At 56.6% G+C, this 20,679-nt stretch overlaps 1 protein-coding gene across 10 annotated transcripts in view; it reads right to left on the bottom strand.

The window, feature by feature from the left end:
* The window catches only part of CAMK2B (calcium/calmodulin dependent protein kinase II beta), an 81,540-nt gene that overhangs the window by 50,724 nt on the left and 10,137 nt on the right, over positions 1-20,679 (bottom strand). For all 10 annotated transcript variants that reach the window (XM_086697188.1, XM_086697185.1, XM_086697186.1 and 7 more), the window contains exon 2: positions 1,400-1,494. In XM_086697188.1, coding sequence (XP_086553314.1) covers positions 1,400-1,494 — 95 coding nt within the window. The remainder of the gene's footprint in view (positions 1-1,399; positions 1,495-20,679) is intronic.

The following is a 20,679-nucleotide window of genomic DNA, read 5'->3' as shown; positions in this document are numbered from 1 at the left end:
GGGGGACATCTGAGGGTGGGCTCTCTCCTCCCATTGTGAGCTAGAACAAGCCTGTGTTCCGCCTTAGAGACTCCACACGTGCAGACATATCCCCCAAAACATAGTTAAAGCCGGCACCCCACCAGCACCCCCACCCAGCGTCGGGGAACACAGTAGTAACCGCGTTCAGGAGGCACTCGCAGTGCTGTCTTTAGCATTACCATTACCGCCATGGTCCAAACATGGGGGCTGAGCTGTGCAAGCACGCACGCCCCAGGGCTGCCCTGGCCCCCAGGCCTCATGGAGTCACCCCCTCCGGGCCCCCTCGCCACAGCCAGGCCCACGGGAGGCAGTCCCCCAAGCAGCTCCCCAAGGGGCCTCACCATCAAGGGATGGTCGGGACCTTTAGTTTCTGGATCTGCCCAGAGCTTCCCCACGCGGTGCTCAGACCCCAAAACAGGCAGCAAACACGGAGGACGTGGGACTGACCCCGGCTGGGTGCCCCAGGCCCCTCACCATGAGCGGGGACAGGAGTGCCCGCCCCTGGAAACTCTCGGGCCCGAAGGCCTGGTACACAGCACAGCAAGTACACAACGTCTACACGCAGCTCAAAATATGGCACTAGGTCACCCGCTCGCCCCACTGGACTGTCCACCGCAGAGCCCACGGACTGAGGCAGCTCTCAGCCCCAGTTCCAGTAGGGACTCAGGCCAGCACTGAGTACACTCAGTGCCCCTCTGGTCAGAGAAGGAGCCTGTGTCTGGACACTAACTGGAGGTCCCCTGGGAGGCCAGAGAGCACCCCAGGGGCCTCACTTGACTCTCTCTCCACCCAGGTGTCACCCGGCCTCCATCTGTCTGGCCCTGGGGTCAGAGGACCCAGGGAACCCCCATGCTGCCACCTCAACAAAGGTCCTTCGGGGGTCCTGCCCAGATCCCAGCCCCTTGCTCCCTTTGGGGCTATCTTTGAGTCACCTGCCCGTGTGCTACTCCATGACTTGGACCTCAAAAGAGCAGGATTCTGTGTGCCCACAACGGGCCGCCACCCAGCAAGGGCTTGGGGTGTGCAGCGTGGGTGGGATGAGGCCACGTGCCCGGGGCCAGCTGCAACCCAGCACCACTCCCCGCTGCAGGCCCAGAGCACAGCCCTGCCCAGTGCAGGCGGACAGCCCCCTAGTGCAGACGACCTGGAGGGATCGTGCTGGCAGCCGGGTCACTACAAGTCTTCAGGCCACCGAGGGCTCCCACCTCCAGCCCTCCCTGAGCCCCCAGACCAGGGTCAAGGTGGGATCCGGCGTGAGGGTACGGGTCCCTCTCTCTGCCCTCCCGGGCGGGAGGCACCACTTCATCCGGCTGAGTTCTGTGCCTGCGTGGGCCCGGCCCATGCCAGTACAGCCCACGCCTACACGGCCCACGCCTACCTCTGGCTGACAGCTTCTTGGTGTTGATGATCTTTGCTGCGTACTCATGACCAGTGCAGAGCTTGACACAGCGCCGGACCACAGAGAAAGCCCCCCTGCAGAGAAAACGGGGGACACAGGCAGGAGAGATGATTAATCTCCCTATGAGCACCCTGCACCCAAACCACAAAGCCCTGCCTGGGCAGACGTCCATTTGAGGAAGAGACACCAAATGGGTCTGCCCTCTTTCCTTGGCGCCAACCTGACAGGGACCCTTTCCCTGGCCTGGGGGACACCCCAGTGTCCTTCAGGGTCAGCTGGGCTGAGGGCCTGCCTGGGGCCTCCTAGCATGCGCCCTCAGGCCCTTGGCACCAGACCGGGGGGCCCAGTGAGTCCTCCCCAGAGCAACCAACTGGCCCCACTCCAGGCAGTACAGCCGGCACGGGACTCATCGAAGGTTTCAGAGAGAGGGAGGAGCATCGTGTCACTGAGCCGCACGGCCAGAGGACAGGGCCCCTCCCTGGTCCTCCACCTCCACGAGGCCTGTTACACAGAGCAGGAGGGGGCCCAGCGTGAGGGCTGAGAGCCAGAAACCTGAGAGAGCCGGTTACCACTGCGATGCCATCTTGAGAGGCCTGAGGACCAGCCACAGACACTGCCCCTGAGAGGAGGCGGGTCTGCCAGAGAGCAGACAGCCAGCCTGGGTCCCGTTAGAAGATCCAGTTTTTAAGAACGCTAGACCAGGCCCATGAGCCGGGGCCAAGGAGCCAGAACAGGAAACGACCCGGGCGGTGTCTCAGGCCAGGTGGGTGGCCACTGGGGACGGGCGGGCACACCCCTCCGCTGTCCTCCCCATGAGGCCCGTCAGGCATGGGACCCCCAGGCCTATGCAGCCAGATAAATCCACGGCCACCAAGCCCCCGGTTCTGGGTGATGCCAAGGCAGTGTCTTAACGAGAGAACGCTCTTGCTACACAACAGTCCCCGCATCTATGGCTTCCTTCAGGCAGCTGCAGTTACCCACGGTGGGCCAGAGGCAAATACTCCTCCCAACACATGGTCAGGTCAGCAGCCGCCTCATGCTGTGTCACAGGCCTGTGACAGTCACCTCCGTCACCGCCTCACCGGGCTTTTCACCCCATTGGGCCGGCGCGGAAAGGGCGCGTGTGGTGTCCACACGGCTTTCTCACAACGTGTTGTCACACCAGCCTCCCTTCACCATCCTTGCTGTGTTCCTCCCCGAAGCTGACTCAGAAGTGCAGCGAAATCACAGACGTGCGCTCGGGACAGACACTGTGTCCACAGGGCTCAGAACTACACAGGATTTCAGGCGTCCTCTGGGAGTCTCGCAACCTACCCCCGCTGACGAGGGAGGACTTCTGTGACCCTTCTTAAGACAAAACTTCCTTAGAACGTACTACTGGTTTCCTCGGAAAAAACTAAATAGTAGGACACGAACCCTAACCGAACGTTTTCTTCACCACCCAGACTGTCATAAGCAATGGTGGCACTTAGGGCCACGTGTCTGCTTTTTCAATGTCCGCCCAAGAACTGGGCAGTGGCTGCCCTGGGGGGCAGGCAGGTTGGGGGACACGCACTATTCACCCCACACTCTCTGCCCCTGTGATTTTCCTCGCTACATAAGAAAAAATATAAGGAAAGGATGATTATTTTGACCCACAAAGAAGAATAACCGCCAACTTCCTGCCGCCCTAGCTTCGAATTCTACTCTGGGCTTCCTGGCCACACCGCATCACCCTCTCTGAGCCTCAGTTTCCCCATCCACGTAAGGAGTGAGAAAAACTCCCGGGGCTGCCTGAGGGGTGAGAGAGGCATTGTGTGGCCACCTGCCTGAGACTGCACTGGGCTGGTGCTCACCAGCCTCGCCCCCTGCTGGCGCCTGCACCAGCCTCCTGCTCGGAGCGATAGCATGACGTCTGTGCACCTGGGCTGCCATCGGCTTGCCCGGACAGGGGCTATGCATGCCTCTGTGGACAGTCAGAATTTTCTGTGCCAGAATGGGACCTCACAGCGCAGGTCTACCCCCAGCCGGAAGTTGCCAACAGCCAGATGGCACGTTTATGGCAAGCCTGTGGCAGGACGGGCGCCCAGGGAGGCCCCCAAGGACAGAGGAGGGCTCATCCTGGGAGCAGGGCCGGACCCATCAGGCCCTTCCCCCAAATGCTGCCCAGACAGGGTAAGCACGGGAATGAACAACAGGGGACCAGCAATCCTCCTGGCATTTGGCAGAGTGTGCATGAACAAAAGGACACAGAGCCAGTGCCCAGGGCTCTGGACAGTCAGCTATGCAGACCTGCCCGAGACTGCCCTCCACCCCACGTCCTGGGGGCCTGCGTCCCTCCCATGCCAGACGGTGCTTTTCCTTCCCAGAAGCTCTACACCTGGGACAGTGAGGGCCTGTTGTGAGGCCAAGGGCAGGTGGGCAGTGGACAGACACCGGACATGGAGGAAATGAAGAGGACAGCAGACATAGTGCTTGCAGCAGGCACTCAATAATCGAGCTCACGGGGAGCTCATTAGACACAGGCCTTTTCATCCTGATGTCCTGCCTGCCAGGTGTGAGGAGGGCACCTCCTGAAGCCCCTCTGCGGGGGTCCTGTTGCCCAGACTAGAGGAAAGTTCTAGAAAGAGCTGCCCCCATCCCTCTCTGCCATTGGTCATCTGCACCCCAATGCCCATCAAAATCCACTGCAGGACGAGTGGCTGAGCCTGGGGCTTGGGTCTCCAAAGGTAGATGCCGTGGAAATTGACGGGAGAGGCCAGCCAGGTGCTCACGGCAGTCCCCAGGCACGGAGGGAGAAGCTGGCAAAAGCAGGGCGCGCCCAGGGGGCTGGTGTGGCCGCAGATGACCACCGCTCCTCGGGCTTCTGGTTATTGTGGACCTCCAACCTCTCCACCTCACGCTAAGCATTGGCCCCTTCACCCTCAGCTGTCCCTGCAGAACCGCCTGAAACCGCTCCTCCCACATGAGCCACCTTCCCTCCCTGCCCCTCTGCCTCCCCTGTCCCCAGCGGCTCTGCCAGTGGGTCCCAGGTGTTGAGCTGTCGCCAGGAGTCCCCCAGAACCGCCAGTACGGAGAAGCATGTAGCATGTGCCGTTTGGGCCACCTGCTGTGGGCCCCAACATCCAGCTGAGGCCCGCAGCCTCCTCCCTGGGGACTCGTAGCAACATCCCACCAGAAGAGATGGCGCTGACAAAGGTAGGGTTCGTGTGCGCTGAGCTCCCAGGATGGCCCCGCGGTAACCCGGATTTTTTGTGAGCCTTGGAACCAGCAAGGACGCTAAGCACGTTTCCTTTTCTAATTAGCCTCGCGTGATTTTCAAAAGCCCCATAACAGGGCTTGCTGCCCTGGGCCTCATGATCTGAACGCTTTATTCCACTCACTTTAAAAAGTGAGTTCAACAGCAGCCGCCAGGCCTGTTATGCGGCAACCTGGAGGTTCAGAGCCAGTCCCCCACCAGGCCCTCCTCACAGGCCCCACCCTCCTGGCTTCTCCCCACAAGCGGCACTGGCAGCAGCCTGCCACGGGGGTCCCGGGGCCACTGGACGGGCAGCACGGGGCGGACCTCACCTGGATGCGGTGCAGGACCCGCGGCCCCAGGACCGCCAGGTCTGTGCCTCTTCGGGATTAAAAGGCACGTCCCGTCCTGTGCTGTACGGACGGGTTGCGGTGGGAGGTCTGCCGGGCCCCTCACGGTTTGATCAGGGGCCCCACGGCCTCAGCCCCTCAGAAGACGCCCCCCATCCCTCCCCGGATGCCCCCGGCCCGGTCTCTCCCTGTCGTTCTGGGGGTCGCCCCTTCCGCTCCATCCGCACAGCCAAGCGCATTCGGCCCCGGGGCAGACCGCGGGGGGCACAACAGCAGGGGGGAGTGCAAAGCTCGCGTGTGGCCGCGCGGTCTCCACCTCCGGTCTCCCGACTGTCCCCACCACACGCCCGCCCCAAATGCCACCGTGAAATCTGCCGCCGACGCCGCACCTGCAGGGAGGAACTTGCCCCTCCCAGCCCTGTCCGCCTGGCACACCAGCTCAGCTCGCACCCGCCCCTGCCGGCCCCGCCTCCCCCCTGCCCCCTCCACCCCTACGGTCCTTGCATCCCTGCCCCCTCCGGCCTCGCCCAGTCAACCTCGCCCCGTCCCTCCGCCCCGGCCCCGCCCCTGGAGGTCCTGCCCCCTTCCGTCCCGCCCCTGCATCCCCTGCCCCCACCGACCCCGCCCCTCCACCCCAGCCCCGCCCGCTTGCCCTGCACACCAGCTTAGCTTGCATCCCGCCCCTTGCCGGCCCCGCCCGTGTCGTCCCCTCCACCTCTCCCGCCCCTGCATCCTGCCCCCACCGACCCTGCCCATCAACCTCGCCCCGCCCCTCCGCCTAGGCCCCGCCCGCCACGACCCTGACGGTCCTGCCCCCTTCCGTCCCTCCTCTTTCGTCCCCTCCGTCCCTCCTCTTTCGTCCCCTCCGGCCCCGTCCCTCCCGCCTCTGCATCTCCGCCCCCAGATCCCGCCCCGTCAACCTCGCCCCGCCCCTCCGCCCTGGCCACGCCCACCAGCCCTGCACACCAGCTTAGCTCGCACCCCGCCCCTGCCGGCCCCGCCCGCGTCGTCCCCTCCACCCCTCCAGCCCCTGAATCCCCGCCCCCTCTGGCCCTGCCCCATCAACCTGGCCCCGCCCCTCCCGCCCCTGCATCTCCGCCCCCGGGCCCCGCCCCGTCTACCTCGCCCCGCCCCCGCCAGCTTCGCACACCAATTCAGCTCGCACCCCGCCCCTGACGGCCCCGCCCCTGACGGCCCCGCCCCTGCCAACCCTCCCTCCCCTGTCAACCTCTTCCCCACCCCTATCGGCTCCATCCGCCCCGCCCCTCGCCTCTGCCGGGATCACCCACCCCTTCTGTGGACCCCCCCCCCGCCCACTTTCTGGGCGGACACTGCGGGGCCGCGGCAGCCCCTCTCTGCTCCCCGCTTCCCGGGCCACTCCCTGTCCTCGTCCGGTCCCGCACGAGGCTCATTTGCGGGGCTCAGTGGTGGACAGGTGTCCCCGGGGCCTTCCCGGCAGCGAGTTTAGCCACGACCCATGTCCCCGTCCTTGGAGGGGCCGCCGCACCCCGGGATAATCTCACAGTTTAGAGCCGAGAAAAGCCAATAGCGGCGGAAGCACTTGGCTGGTCCTGCAGCTTCGGTTGCCATCGCACGTTAATAAATGGGTGTTCTGGAACCTTCCTGAGGCTGTCCCAGTCCATCCTGAGCGGCCCGGCCTGCCCCAGGCAGGCTCTGCTCTGGGGGGCGTCGGGGCCACAGCTGGGCCCACCGACACAAGTCGGGGAGGCCTTCATTCTCGTTCACCTCCATGATCAGCTGCTATTTAATTCGTGTGTTCTCTCAACGCTCTGTCCCACCTTTGAGTGACATGAGCTCTTGGGGATGAAGGAACAGAGGTCCCCTGATATTTTCAGTCTCCACTGAAGCAGCTGGGTGGCAAACAGTAGCTTCTACATGAAACAGACGACTGGGATTGTGGTTTTTATGTATTTTCCTGCCAATAATAATAATGAAATATGATCCATGCTCATGGGAAAAATGGAGGCAACAAGATGTTAGAGACCAAGCAAACCGCCTCAACTTAGAGGCCAGGAGGGTATGTAAGCCTCCTTGCCTGCCCGCCTCCCTGCCAGCCTCCCCTCTGGCCTCCCCGGCCCTGGGGTTGGAGCGGTGAGGAGATGGTGCTGGTCCCGGACAGGACTTGGGCAAGCGTGTGTCCTGCTGGCCTGGGGTCCTGCTGTGGGAGTGATGTCCAGGGCCAGGCCCATGAAGGCTGCCCACCCCCCAGTGTCAGGCTGGCTCTCAGGGCCCTGGGGACTGCGTTCCTCTCCTGTCGAGGGAGGAAACGGGGAAGCGGGCCTGAATAAGCCTGGCTGCAGACCAGTGTGGACAGCATCTCACTCTATTTATGAACACCCATGCCCCCGCGGCCTCTACGGCACCCACACCAGCCACGTGTGTGAGCGCCTGGGTGGTGTACCGCCTTCCGTGTTGACCTTCACTGCACACACCATCCCCACTCTCTGACCTAGATCATGACTCCTCTGAGCAGAGAACAGTCCTTCCATGGAGACAGCGCCTCCTCGACTGGCAGGCATCTGGGACGTTTCTAACGTCCTTCCTCATAAATGGGCTGCTGCGGACACCTCAGTTATCCGCGGAGAGTTTCTTTCCAAAGGCACAACAGCTGGGTGAGTCACAGCCCACAACGACACAAGTTCTCGCCATGGTCCCAGTGTCCAACCCTGGCGTTTCCCAGGCTCTCGGAATCCCAGCTGCTCCCAGCCCCGAACTCTGAGCCCAGGTAAGATGCTAAAGCTATGCCTCGTCCCTACCGTGCTAGTGTCCTGGAGCCGCCTTAAAAAAGCACCACAGGTTGGTGGCTTAAACAACAGAAATGTATTGTCTCCAAAGGCCAGAAGTCCAAGATCAAGGTGCTGGTTCCTCCTGAGGCCTCTCCCCAGCTACCTGGGGTTTGCTGGGGACCCGGTGCTCCCTGGTTTGTAGAAGCATCACCCTGATCTCTGCCTTCATGGTCACGTAACATTCTCCCTCTGTCCAAATTTCCCTTTTTAGAAGACACAGTCATATTAGATGAGGGGTCGTCCTACACCAGGGTGCCTTCATCTTAACTAATCACATCTGCAACCACCCTATTTCCAAACAAGGACATTTTCTGAGATACTGAGGTTAGCATTCCAACATACAAATCCTGAGGACACACAATTAATCCAACACACATACATGCCGGTCCTTGACTCTACCTTATGGAGTCTGCCACTGGGTACACCGGGCAAACGTTTCCCAAATTATGTCCCTCAAATATTAGCTCCACAGGATGTTAACACATGTTAGGTACTAGGGGGGCTCTGTGGGCAAATAGGTTTGGGAACCAGTATGTTAAACAGTGTTTTCCTTCCTCCCTCCCTCCTTTCTTTCTTTTTTATTGCAGGACTTCTCAGGGCCTTAGTATGGTCATAATCTGTACTGTGAATTTCCAACTCAGGAGTATGAGATGCAGCCTTTCCCTGACTTATTTCACCACAGAATCTTTATTCAAAAAGTCTCATGAAGGCCAGGACTGGGGGCAGAGGAACTTCTAGTCTAAGGCCTCCATACTGACCCCTTTCTGAAACCCTGTGTGGCCCACTGAAGTCCAGCAACAGACGTCTTCTGAACGAGTCCATCCACAAAGAAAGAAATGGCGGGGACATGGCAGAAATGCCCCCCGCCAGCCAGCCGACGCCCCCAGCCCACCTGCGGACACATACCCAAACACGCTTCACTTGGGAGTCTTGTGGGCACATCTCCGAGTCAGAACCCTGCAGGGCCCCCTGACCACGTGTGCTGCACGCCCTGACAAGATCTAGCTGTAAGTAAGCACAATGGTAACTAGTCAGCGGAACTTTCTACAGTCACATCAAGTTCGCACAGTCCTACACAGATGATGAGAGCCTGGCCTTGGCACGTGTCCATACTGCTTGATTTAAGTCCCATGGCTCACACGGCCACCCTCAGCACTGCCCAGACCCACCACCCCTCCCCACCACAGCTGGGACCCCTTGGGTCCCGGACGTACAGGCTGCAGACATCCTTGAGGAGTTTCCTGAAGGGCTCAGGCAGCAAAGCTGACGGGAACAAGAGGGTGAGCACCAGCCCAGGGATGCGAGGAGGTCTGAAGTGGGAGGAACACCCTGGGATTATTTAATGGGGCAGAATTACTCTGGGAAGATGAACAAATTCTGGAGATGGACGGTGGTGGTTATGCGATGCTGTGAATGGACTTAGTGCCGCTGAGCTGTACATTTAAATGGTTACATGGTACACTTTATGTATATTTTACTACAGTGAAAAAAACAAGGGGAGAACACTAAGCCACGCCCATGCTAAACCACAAAGGCAGGAGTAGCCATGTTAATTTCATGCAGAGCAGGTTTGAGCAGGATAGTTACCAGGATAAAGAGGAGCATCACACAATGATAAGAGGGTCACTTCTCTAAGAACGCATAACAGCCTTAATGTGTACACGCCCAAAGAGAGTGAGCCAAACCACGTGAGACAAACACTGAATGAACTGCAGGGAGAAGTCGATGAATCCACGATTATGGCTGGAGACTTCAACACCCTCTATCAGAAGTAGACAGACCCAGAAGCACCTGGGTGGTTCAGTCCGTTGAGCATCTGACTTTGGCTCAGATCATGAACCCATAGCTCATGGGTTCAAGCCCCATGTCAGGCTCTATGCTGACAGTTCAGGGTCTGGAGACTGCTTCAGATTCTGTGTCTCCCTCTCTCTCTGCCCCTCTCCCCACTCAGGCTCTGTCTGTCCCTCTCAAATAAATAAATAAGCATTAAAAAAAAATAGGTAGTAGACAGACCCAGCAGGCAGAAAACCAGGAAGGCCATAGCTGAACTCATCGGCACCATCACTAGACTGGATCTAAGAAGGCTCTATAGACGACTTCACACAGCAACAGCAGAACACACATTCTTCTCAAGCCCCCGTGAACATTCATCAAGACAGACCACATTCTAGGCCACCAAACACACCTTAACAAATTGATAAGAACAGAATCATACTAAGAATGCTCTAAGATCACAGTGGAATTTAACTAGAAACACAGAAAGATAGCTGGAAAACTCGACAAACACATGGAGATTAAACAACACACTTCCAAAACTAACAAGGGTCAAAGCAGAAATATCAATAAAAAATATTAAATATTTTTACTAAATGAAAAATGAAAGAAAACTTAACAAAATTTGTGGAACACAGTAAAAGCAGTGCTTAATGGAAATTAATGTCATTGAATGCATATATTAGAAAAGACTACTTAAAATAAATAATCTAAGCTTCCACCTTAGGAAACTAGAAAAAGAAGACCAAGTTAAATCCAAAGTAAACAGAAGATATAATAAAAGAGCAGAAATCAATGACATTGAAAACAGGAAATAGAGAAAATCAATGAAACTAAAACCTGATTCTTTGAAAAGATCAAATCGATAAGCCTTTAGCCAGGATAAGAAAAAAAAGAGAGAGTACACATTACTAATATCAGGAATGAAAAAGGAGCCAACACTACTGACCCCACAGAAATTAAACGGATAGTAAAGGAATACTAGGCCCACAAACTTGGTAACATAGATGAAATGGACCAATTCCTTGAAAGACATAGTCTGTCAAAACTCACACAAGAAGAAACAATCTCAATAGGCTTGTATATGTCACAGAAATTGAATCAATAATTAATAACCTTTTCAAACAGAAGGCACCAAGCTCAGGTGGGTTCACTGGTGAATTCTACCAAACACTTATGCAAGAAGTTATACCAATTCTTTACAATCTAGGAGCGGGGGGGGGGGGGGGGGAGGGGGGAGGGGAGGGGAGGGAAAGAAAAGAAAGAAAAGAAAAGAAAAGAAAAGAAAAGAAAAGAAAAGAAAAGAAAAGAAAAGAAAAAGAAGCAGAGGGAATATTTCTTAACTCATTCTGTGAAGCCATCATTACCCAAACCAAAAACATTACAAGAAAAGAGAACTACAGACCAATAACTCTCATGAATACAGATGCAAAAATCCTCAACAAAATATTAGCAAATAGAATCCAACAATGTATGAACAGAATTAAACACCATGGCCAAGAAGCATTTATCCCAGGTATGCATGGTTGACTGGCTCAGTATTTGAAAACCAACTAACATAATCCACCACATCAACTGATTTAAAAGGAAAAATCACATGATCATATCAATAGATGCAGAAAAAGCACTTGACAAAATACATCCCCATTCACAATAAAAACTCAGCAAACTAGGAACAGAGGGGAACTATCTCAGCTTGATAAACACTGTATTAGTTCAAAATGTCACACAGTCTGGGTGGCTTGAACAACAGGAATTTATTTTCTCACAGTTATGGAGGCTGGAGGTCCAAGATCAAGGTCCAGCAGGGTTTGGTTTCTTACGTGAGCTCTGTTCTCTTGACTTGCAAGTGGCCACCATCTCACTGTGTGCTGACATGGCCTCTCTTCAGTAGGTGCACATGGAGAGAGAGCAAGTGAACTCTCTGGTGTCTCTTCTTATAAAGACACTAATTCTATTAGATCAGGGACACACTCTTATGACCTCAAGTAACTTTAATTGCCTCCGAAAGATTGAAATACAGTCACATTGGAGGTTAGGGCTTCAACTTATGAATTTGGAGGAGCAGGGCACAGTTTAGTCCATAGAAAGCACCTACAAAAAACCTACAAATAACCTCAGACTTTTGGAGAGAAAGTAGATACTTTTCCTGTAAGACCGGGTACAAGGCAAAGATGTCCCTTTTTATCACTCCTTTTTAATATCATACTGGGAATCCTAGCTAATACAATAAGACAAGAAATGGAAATAAAATGTGTACAGACTGAGAAGAAAGAAATAAAACGGTCTTTTTTTTTTTGCAGATGATATGATTGTCTATGGAAGAAGGCCCCCCACATGGACAAGAAAAACCATCCTGGAATTAACAATATAGAAAAGTTGCAGGAAACAAGATTAATGTACAAAAGTTAATTGTTTCCCTACATACCAGCAATGAGCAAGTAGAATTTGAGATTTAAAACACCATACCATTTACATTACTACCAAAAAATATACTTGGGTATAAATGTAACAAAATATGTATAAGATCTATAGGAGAAAAATCAAAACTTTCATGAATGAAATCAAACCAAATGACAGGGATAACCAATGTCCATGGATAGGAAGACTCAATACCATCAGGATGTCAGTTCTTCCCAACTTGACCTACAGATTCAATGTAATTCTTATCAAAATCCCAAAAAGAATCAAACCTGATACTAAAGTTTATAGGGAGGCAAAAACCCAGAGTGGCCAACACAAGATCAGAGGAGAACAAAGTCCGAGGCTGACACTACCTGACTTCAAGACTTGCTACGAGGTTGCAGGAATCAAGAGAGTGTGTTTTGGTGAAAGAATACATAATGCATCAACGGAATGGAATAGAGAGCCCAGAAATAGCGCACACAAATAGAGCTGATTCTTGACAAAGGAGGAAAGGCAAGTCAATGGAGAAAAGACCGTCTTTTCTTTTTTTTTTTTTAATTTTTGTTAACGTTTATTTATTTTTGAGACAGAGAGAGAGACAGAGCATGAAGGGGGGGGGGGTTCAGAGAGAGGGAGACACAGAATCCGAAACAGGCTCCAGGCTCTGAGCGGTCAGCACAGAGCCCGACGCGGGGCTCAAACTCACGGACCACGAGATCATGACCTGAGCTGAAGTAGGACGTTCAGTCGACTGAGCCACCCAGGCGCCCCAAGACCGTCTTTTCAACAAAAGGTTCTTCTATAGTCTGAATGTTTGTGTTGCCCAAATTCACATGTTGAAATCTTAACTCCCAAGGTGATGGTACTAGGAGGAGGGGCCTTTGGGGGAGTGATTCGGTTATGAGGGTAGAGCCCACATGAGTGGGACCAGTGTCTTAGAAAAGAGACCCCAGAGAGACCTCTCCACACCTTCCACAGGTGAGAACACGGGGAGGGCACCTGTGTAGGAAGAAGGCTCTCAGCAGACACTAAATTTGCAAGCACCATGACCTCGGACTTCCAGCCCCTAGGACTGTAAGGAATAACTTTTCATAAGCCCCCAGGTCACAGCAGCTTGAACAGACTAAGGACTGGAACACACACACACAAATGAATCTAGAATAGACTTTACACTTTTCACAAATATTAACTCAAAATGGATCATAGACCTAGATGTAAAAGGCAAAATGACAAAAGTCCTAGAATATATCATAGGAGAAAACCTAGGTGACCTTGGGCTTGTCAATGACTTTCTCAGATACATCACCAAAAGCATTTCCAAGAAAGAAACAACCAACCAAACAGGGTTGGTTAGGATCAGAGCCTCCTGCCCTATGGAAGTGAGGGAGATATCAGATGGGCCAGAGACGAGAGGAGGAAACACATCGGGTGCAGACTTCTATTCCAAATACACAAGGGATTCTCTTCTTTCTTTTTACTGTTTGTTTATTTTTGAGAGAAACAGAGAAAGAAAGAAATTGAGAGGTGGAGAGGCAGAGAGAGGGAGACAGAATCTGAAGCAGGCTCCAGGCTCCACGCTGTCAGCACAGAGCCCAAACCCATGAACCGTGAGCTCACGACCTGAGCCGAAGTCAGCCGCTTAACCGACTGAGCCCCCCAGGAGCCCCCCAGGGAATTTTTTTAAGTTTCTTTCTTCCTTCCTTTCCTTCCCTTCTTTCCCTTCCTTCCTTTTCTTCCTTCCTTCCCTTCCTTCCTTCCTTTCCTTCCTTCCCTTCTTTCTTTTCCCTTCCTTCCTTCCTTCCTTCCTTCCTTCCTTTCGTAATCTCTACATCCAACATAGGGCTTGAACTCACAACCCCAAGATCAAGAGCCGCGTGCTTTTTTGACTGAGCCAGCTGGCTGCCGCGAAAAATATGCAAAGAATTCTTAACATGCAACAATAAGCAAACAAACAATCTAATTGAAAAATAGGCCAAAGGCAGGAGCAGACACCTTGTCAAAGAAGACAGAAGACAGAAGTCAGCATGTGGACAGATGCCCCACAAACATGTGTTGTCAGGGAAACGCAAATTAAAACGACAACAAGATTGCACTTCATGTGGATCAGATAGCCCGAGATCCAGGACCCCGACGACGACACCCAATGCTGGATGCCAACCAGCAGGAACCTCGCACGCTGCTGGCAGGCACACGGCCTGGTGCTGGCACCTGGGGGACAGTTTGATGGTTCCTCACAAACTAAATGCACTCTTCCCATGGGACGCAGCCCTTGAGCTGCTTGGTATTTTCCCAAAGGACTGAATGCTACGTCCACACAAAGACCTGCCTGTAGATGTTTACAGCAGCCTTATTCACAGTTAGCAGAACGTGCAAGCAACCAGGACGGCCTTCAGCAGGTGGACACAATGCACTGTGGTCCCTCCAGACAGGAACGCTATCCAGCACCGACAAGAAATGAGCTTATGAGCCATGGAGACCTGGGGGAACCTGAAATGCGTATCGGGGAGTGAAAGAAGGCTCCACGTGCGAGCCTCCATACCGTGTGATTCATCAAGAAGGCATTCCGGAAAAGGCAAAGTTATACAAACGGTAAAATAATCAGTGGTCACCCAGGACTCGGGGGGCTCGGGGAGAGCAGAGGTCCTGACGTGCAGTCACGACGCTGTGGAACTGTACTGTGACCCCACCCCTGCGCCATCCTGTACACCTGCACAGAAGCAAACGCCCCAGAAGCCGCAGATGGTAGTAGTGACGTAGCAATACTGGTCACCACCTGTAACAAGGAACGTGACCTGGGGCCACAGAGGAGGTGGGGTAGGGGGCCCACCTCCCATCCACGTTTCCTGTAAACCTAAAACTGCTCTAAAAAGTACAGTCCTGAGGCACCTGGATCGCTCGGTCAGTTAAGTGTCCGACTTTGGCTCAGGTCATGATCTTGGGGTTCGTGGGTTCGAGCCCTGTGTCCGGCTCCGTGCTGACAGCTCAGAGCCTGGAGCCTGCTTTGGATTCTGTGTCTCCCTCTCTCTCTCTGCCCTTCCCCTGCTCACACTCTGTCTCTCTGTGTGTCTCTCTGTCTCTCTCTCAAAACTAAATAAACATTAAAAAAATATTTTAAAAAGTACAGTCCACTGATTTTTTAAGGAGAAAGAGAAAACTATCTTTATGACACGGGGTCAGGGAGGGATTCTCCAACCACATGCAGAAAAGCTTATGCCACTGACCAATTAGCCTCATATCGGAGCCTCAAAGCCCCAGCCTGGCCAGGGACCCCCACAACACGAGGAGGCAGGGTGCTATGCAGGTGTCACAGACTCCCTGGTGCAGGCAGCACCCTGGGCCCCCCCACATGTGCACTGCCCTCCACAGTTCTGGGCTCCCAGGACCCTGCACTGGGTGGGGCTGGCTGGGGATGCGGAATGCATTGTTTAGGTCATGGCACTGAGAGGCAGGGGCCAGCGCAGACCCCCACCCGTCCTGCACACCCACCTCTCAGGTGCCCTTTGCAGGCTCAAGAAGGACGGGGGAGGAGGTGGGCTTGGATGTGCTGGGGGATGGAGCCAGAGAAGCTGAGTCCTGGGACCAGAGCCTAGTAGGGCAGCCCCGTGACCAGCACACAGGAGGGGCCCTGAGCCGTCCGGGGTCTCTCGGGGTCTGGCTCACCCCAGCTGAATCTCTGGAACTTTACGAGATGGCTGAGGTCGCACTGGTGTCTCTACATGCCGGCCACACAGCAGGCGTATGAACACCACAGGGATGGACCACACTGTCACCTGCCCCACCTGGCCCCAGTGAGTGCTTGCCAGGCAGCCTGCAGCGGGACCACAGGAGTGGCGGGGCCCCCTCCGCACACCCCAAGTGCCACCACCTGACCCCGTCGTGGACGGCCGAGAGCAGGGGCTGTGGCCTCTGTCCACCTGCGCGGAGCCTGGGGACTGGCGGGGGCCCAGCCGGGAGAACCATTGGTGTACCCGAAGCCCGAGTGGGACTCGAGTGAGGTAACACCAGCTCTCGTGTGACGGTGTCCGTGCCTCCACGGGCTGCAGGGGCCGCTGGCCCCTTCCCTGTGCTGCCTGCCTCCGCCCTCGCTCACCATCCGTCGGACTGGAGCTGTTTTCTGCGGGAGCTGCTTCCGTTTGAGGGCAGCACCCCCTCGCCACACAGGGCTCTGTGTCCCCACCTGGGGAGCAGGGTCACACACTTGGGAGACAAGTTTTGTTCTGTCCCCTAGAGTGAACTCGGACGCTTCAAGGACGTGCCTGTGTCTCCCCTCCCCGCTCCCTGGACCCAGACTGCGGGACTCCAGCCACCCCGGAAGCCGATCGTTGGCTGGAGCCACCTGGCAGCGACACTGGGACAGGACAGGAAAGCCCAGCCAGGCCTGGGGACACCCGCACCCCTCCCCACATCTGCTCTGTGAGGACCAGGGAGGGCGGGAGACTGCGGACAAGGGGGTCCTGCCTGTGTGCCGAGGGTGAGCCCAGCCGTCCTTGGGGAGCACCAGTGACCACTGGGCCTGAGAACGGCCTGCACACACTGGCTGCCGGACCCCCACTCCCCAGTTGAGTGCAGCAGGTGCCGGGCAAACCCCTCATGGCCACAGTCTGAGGGCCGCTCGTCCTGAGTCACCGACACTGAGGACCACGGACGTTCCTAGAACCTACACTCTTCCTGTTTCCCGCTAGGAGACGCCGACTCGGAGGGAGGGCCCTGGCCCAACAGGGACACGCACCCCACCCTTGCTCCCGCCACACACGTGCCCCGGACAAAGCCAGTGGCACCCCTGGGCCCCCACTTTCCCCGAGGCTCGGGCAGACGGCACAAGCCATTTCACCGACAACTGGAAACACTTCCATGTTTTAAAGCAGGAACATATCACGGGAAGGAAGTAAATACCAAGTCACTCGTGAAGCTCTCAGAACAGAGTGGCTGTGGAGGCGCGATCTGGCCTGGGTCTTGGCGGGGCTCACCTGGGGGACTGTGGGAGCTGTCCATGGCCTCTCCAAATGGGTTCTCAGGGGGTAGTTTGAGGCGGGGTGCATGGGAGCCCCAAAAGGCCCTCCCTCTCAGAAGCCGGGTACAAAAGGAAAACTGCAGTGGGGTGTGTCTACCAGGCCCCCCGGCCAGGGTGCGTCCACCATCTCTGCCCTCCACAGGCCCCGAGGGAGCAGGTGCAGGTGGCCACCCTGCCCGGGCAGGTCGCTTCCTCAGCCCAGGGGGTTCCCGGCACTGCCTGCCTCACCGCAGACACAGTTCTCCAGCGTCACCTCTGTGCCAGGCGCTGTCCCGCAGAAGCAGCCACCAGGCCCGGCCGAGGAAGGAGGGTCTCACCCAGGAGCCGCTCAGTCCTCTCTGGAGCAGGAGGTTCAGACAAGGAGCTGCTCGTGCCTGCCTGGCTGCAGGCCTGGGGCCTGGGTCAGCCTGCCAACCTCTCAGAGGGCACTCCCAGCCCTGGCCCACCCTGGTTGTGCCCCCACCTCCCTCCTGCACGCCCAGGGGCTGCCCCCAGAGCACGCCTGAGCTCAGCTCGGTGCACCCACACCTGCCCCCACTCCTCCCCAGACAGACGTCTGTGTCAATGCCCCGTCAAGTGTGACCGAGGACAGATGCAAAAACCCACTTGGACAAAACAGGACGGCTAGATTCACACACAGCCACCGTGGTATCTCCCCACAAGACGGCACCTGGGACCTTCTTCTGGCCGGGGCTCCACAGAGCGACCTTCAAAGGCAGCTCTTCAAAGCCACAGCCACCCAGCGACCTAGCGCAGGCAGTTGGGGACAGGGACAGAACAGAGTCAGACCGGCAAGCCTGGTCTGCAGTTACTGCCGGGGCAGCTCGTAGAACAGCCGTCGGAGGAGGGGCAGGAGGTCAGGGAGGCAGGGTCTCAGCTGCCTTGGGGCATGCACGGTCTGCCATGCATCACACACACATCAGCATACGTCACACACCACACACGCTTCCCACACGCTTTTCACACACACATCACATGTACACCATATGCACAGCATCCATCACACGTACATCACATGTACATGCACCATATACACATCATACCCCTACACACACACATCACATGTACATCCGGACAGCAGAGCACCGTCAGCCTTGACAGGGGAGGAAGCTGTGTGCACAAACAAGGGGTGAAGGTAATGTGGAGAGAGAGTGTGTGTGTGTGCACGAATGTGTGAGCATCGTCAGCCTTGACAGGAAAGGATGCTCTGACACTGGAGAATTTGATGCCGAGTGGAAGGAGCCAGACACAGAAGGACACGCGCGCTGGAGGGGTCCACTTCCGTGGGGTCCGGAGAGGGGTCCAGTCCACAGAGACAGAGAGGACCCGGGTTGGTGTCTAATGGGGACAGAGCCTCCTTGTGGATGGAAAAGGTCCAGGGATGGACGGTGGTGGTGGCCGCACACAGCATGGATGTGCTCACTGCCACTGGAGCGCGAAGGTGGTGAGGTGGGGGCCCTGTGTCGCATGCACGTCCCCACGCACCTGGCGGGAACGCGGCCTAATCTCTGGGAAATCATTAAGAACAGAGAGAACCTGGTGTTCGTAATGCTCTCATCAACACCAGGTTTTGAAGAAGGGTCTGTGTAGTAACCTGGGCCTCTGCACACAAACATCTGGAGACAGAGCTCCACGAGGGTCCAGGGTGGCGGACCCCTCCCTGGGAGAGCACGCCCCGCTGGCCCCTCCTTGGTGTGGGCAGATGAGGGGCCAGTCATGCTGCAGCGGGGCGTCCCGCAGGCCCCCTCCCTGGTGCTGAGCTGTCCCCCCACAGCCCCCGCGGAAATGCTGGGGTCACCAGAGGCCTCCGGAGGGCACGTGGGGGACCCCGGGGAGGGCCCAGCCTGGGACGAGTGGCCACGTGGCTGGCTCCCCTCAGTCTGCTGCCACAACCAGGGGTCTGACATGACCCTTCCACACCCCGCCCTCCCCACCCAGAAATGTCCTCCTCCCACCCCTGTGGAGCCCTGTACCCCCTTCACTGTGCAAAGCCTGGGCTCGGCCCTGTCCCTGCTCTGGGCCCAGGACCCCTGGCGGCAGAGCCTGGAGCTGGGCAGGGGGCCTCATGCAGACCTCACCCCCATGGGGACTGAGGCTGAAGGCCCCCTGTACCCTGAGATGGAACAGCACAGAAGATGCAGACGTCCTGCCGCTCAGCACAGAGGCAGGAGCCCCGTGGCCAGCCCTCCACACTCCCTGCTCCCTTCTGAGGGGTGCTGAGGACCAGGGGTGGGGTGCAGAAGGCGGGGGGCCCTTCCAGGGCAGGGAGGAGAAGGGACACAGGAAGAATCTGGGCCCCGGGCCCCAAGCCGATCAGCCACACCGGCAAGAGCCTGGCCTCTAAGGGAGGTGCAGGAGAGGCCCCGCTGGGTGGGAAAGAGGTGAGCATGGACAGGGCACCCCTCATGACACCTGCACTCTGTCAGGGCACCCCAGCCGAGGCCCTGCTCCTGGAGGGCTGGGGGTTCCTGGACCCTCCGTGCCCAGGCAGGCAGGGGTCACACCCATCCCAGAGGTGCCTGCGGGGATGGGGGGGGGGAGAAGGGAGGAAAGCGGGGGCGGGGAGGGGAGGAGCAGGAGGGGAAAAGGCAGAGAGAAAGGAGAGAACCCACTGAGGACTGACCCAGGTGGCAGATGTTCAGGAATAATAGGACCTGGGGACTCGGCTCCCTGTCCGTCTGGCTCCAGCCCTCCCGTCACCACCAACCCTGCTGACAGCCTGTTCCCCTCTGCCGCCCACGCCTGTCAGCCTCCCTGCTACCAGGGGAGCCTTCCAGAACCAGGCGCGTGGGCCTTATCCCCTGTCATGCTGCCACTGTCTGCTGAACCCACCATGGACCAGCGCCAGCTGGGCTCCGTCTCAGAGACAGAGGAAGAGGCAGGTCTCGCATTCTGGCCTCTGCCCCTCCCAGCCTCCACCCGGGCCTCCACCCTCTGCTGCCTCCACAGGCGCCCTGGGGGGGAGCGAGCGGGCAGGCCACGGCCCTGCCTCTGACATCACAGCGACAGTGCCAGGGAGCCGCCAGCCAGAGCCACTCTCACTGCTGATCTTACTTCTCAGCGATTCGAGTGTTGAGAGCCAGATGCTAGACTTCTTTTCTTTTTCTACATCGGTTTTATTTATTTTTAAACATCTTTATTGAGATATAATTCATGTACCAAACAATTCACCCACTTAAAGTGTGTAATTCAATGGCTGTTACTATATTCACAGAGGCGTCCGTCCGTCACCGCAGTCTATAGGTTACAACAGCATCAGCGGCTGCCCCCCCGCCGCCCCCCCCCCCCCAGGCCCGGGCTCTGCCCTCTGTGCCCACAGAGCTGCCAGCTCTGGAAGCTTCAGGTAAAGGGGCGTGCGTTCTCAGCATTCGCCCAGGTAGGACCGTGTGTCAGCGGTTATGAGAACTCTTCTGTTTTTACTTCTGAATGACATCCCAGCATGTGGATAGGACACGTGTTCCTTACACATTCTGAGGGACATCTGGGCTGCTCCCACGTTTTGGCTCTTAGGGACACTGCTGCTGTGAGCAAGGTTCCGTGCGGACCTGCACTTCCCTGGCTCTTGGGCACATTTCCGGGAATGGGACATTTTGAGGACCCGTTTTCCATAGTAACTGCACTATTTTGCATTCCCACCGGCCGTGAATGAGGGTCCTGACCCCGCATCCTGGCTGGTGCATGTTCTTACTTGCCTC

This window comes from Puma concolor, chromosome A2 (assembly GCF_028749965.1).
Source record: "Puma concolor isolate L17-30 chromosome A2, mPumCon1.1.hap2, whole genome shotgun sequence".
Taxonomy (NCBI): Eukaryota; Metazoa; Chordata; class Mammalia; order Carnivora; family Felidae; genus Puma; species Puma concolor.
Note: the sequence above shows the minus strand (reverse complement) of the source record. Positions and strands in the feature narration are given on the sequence as shown.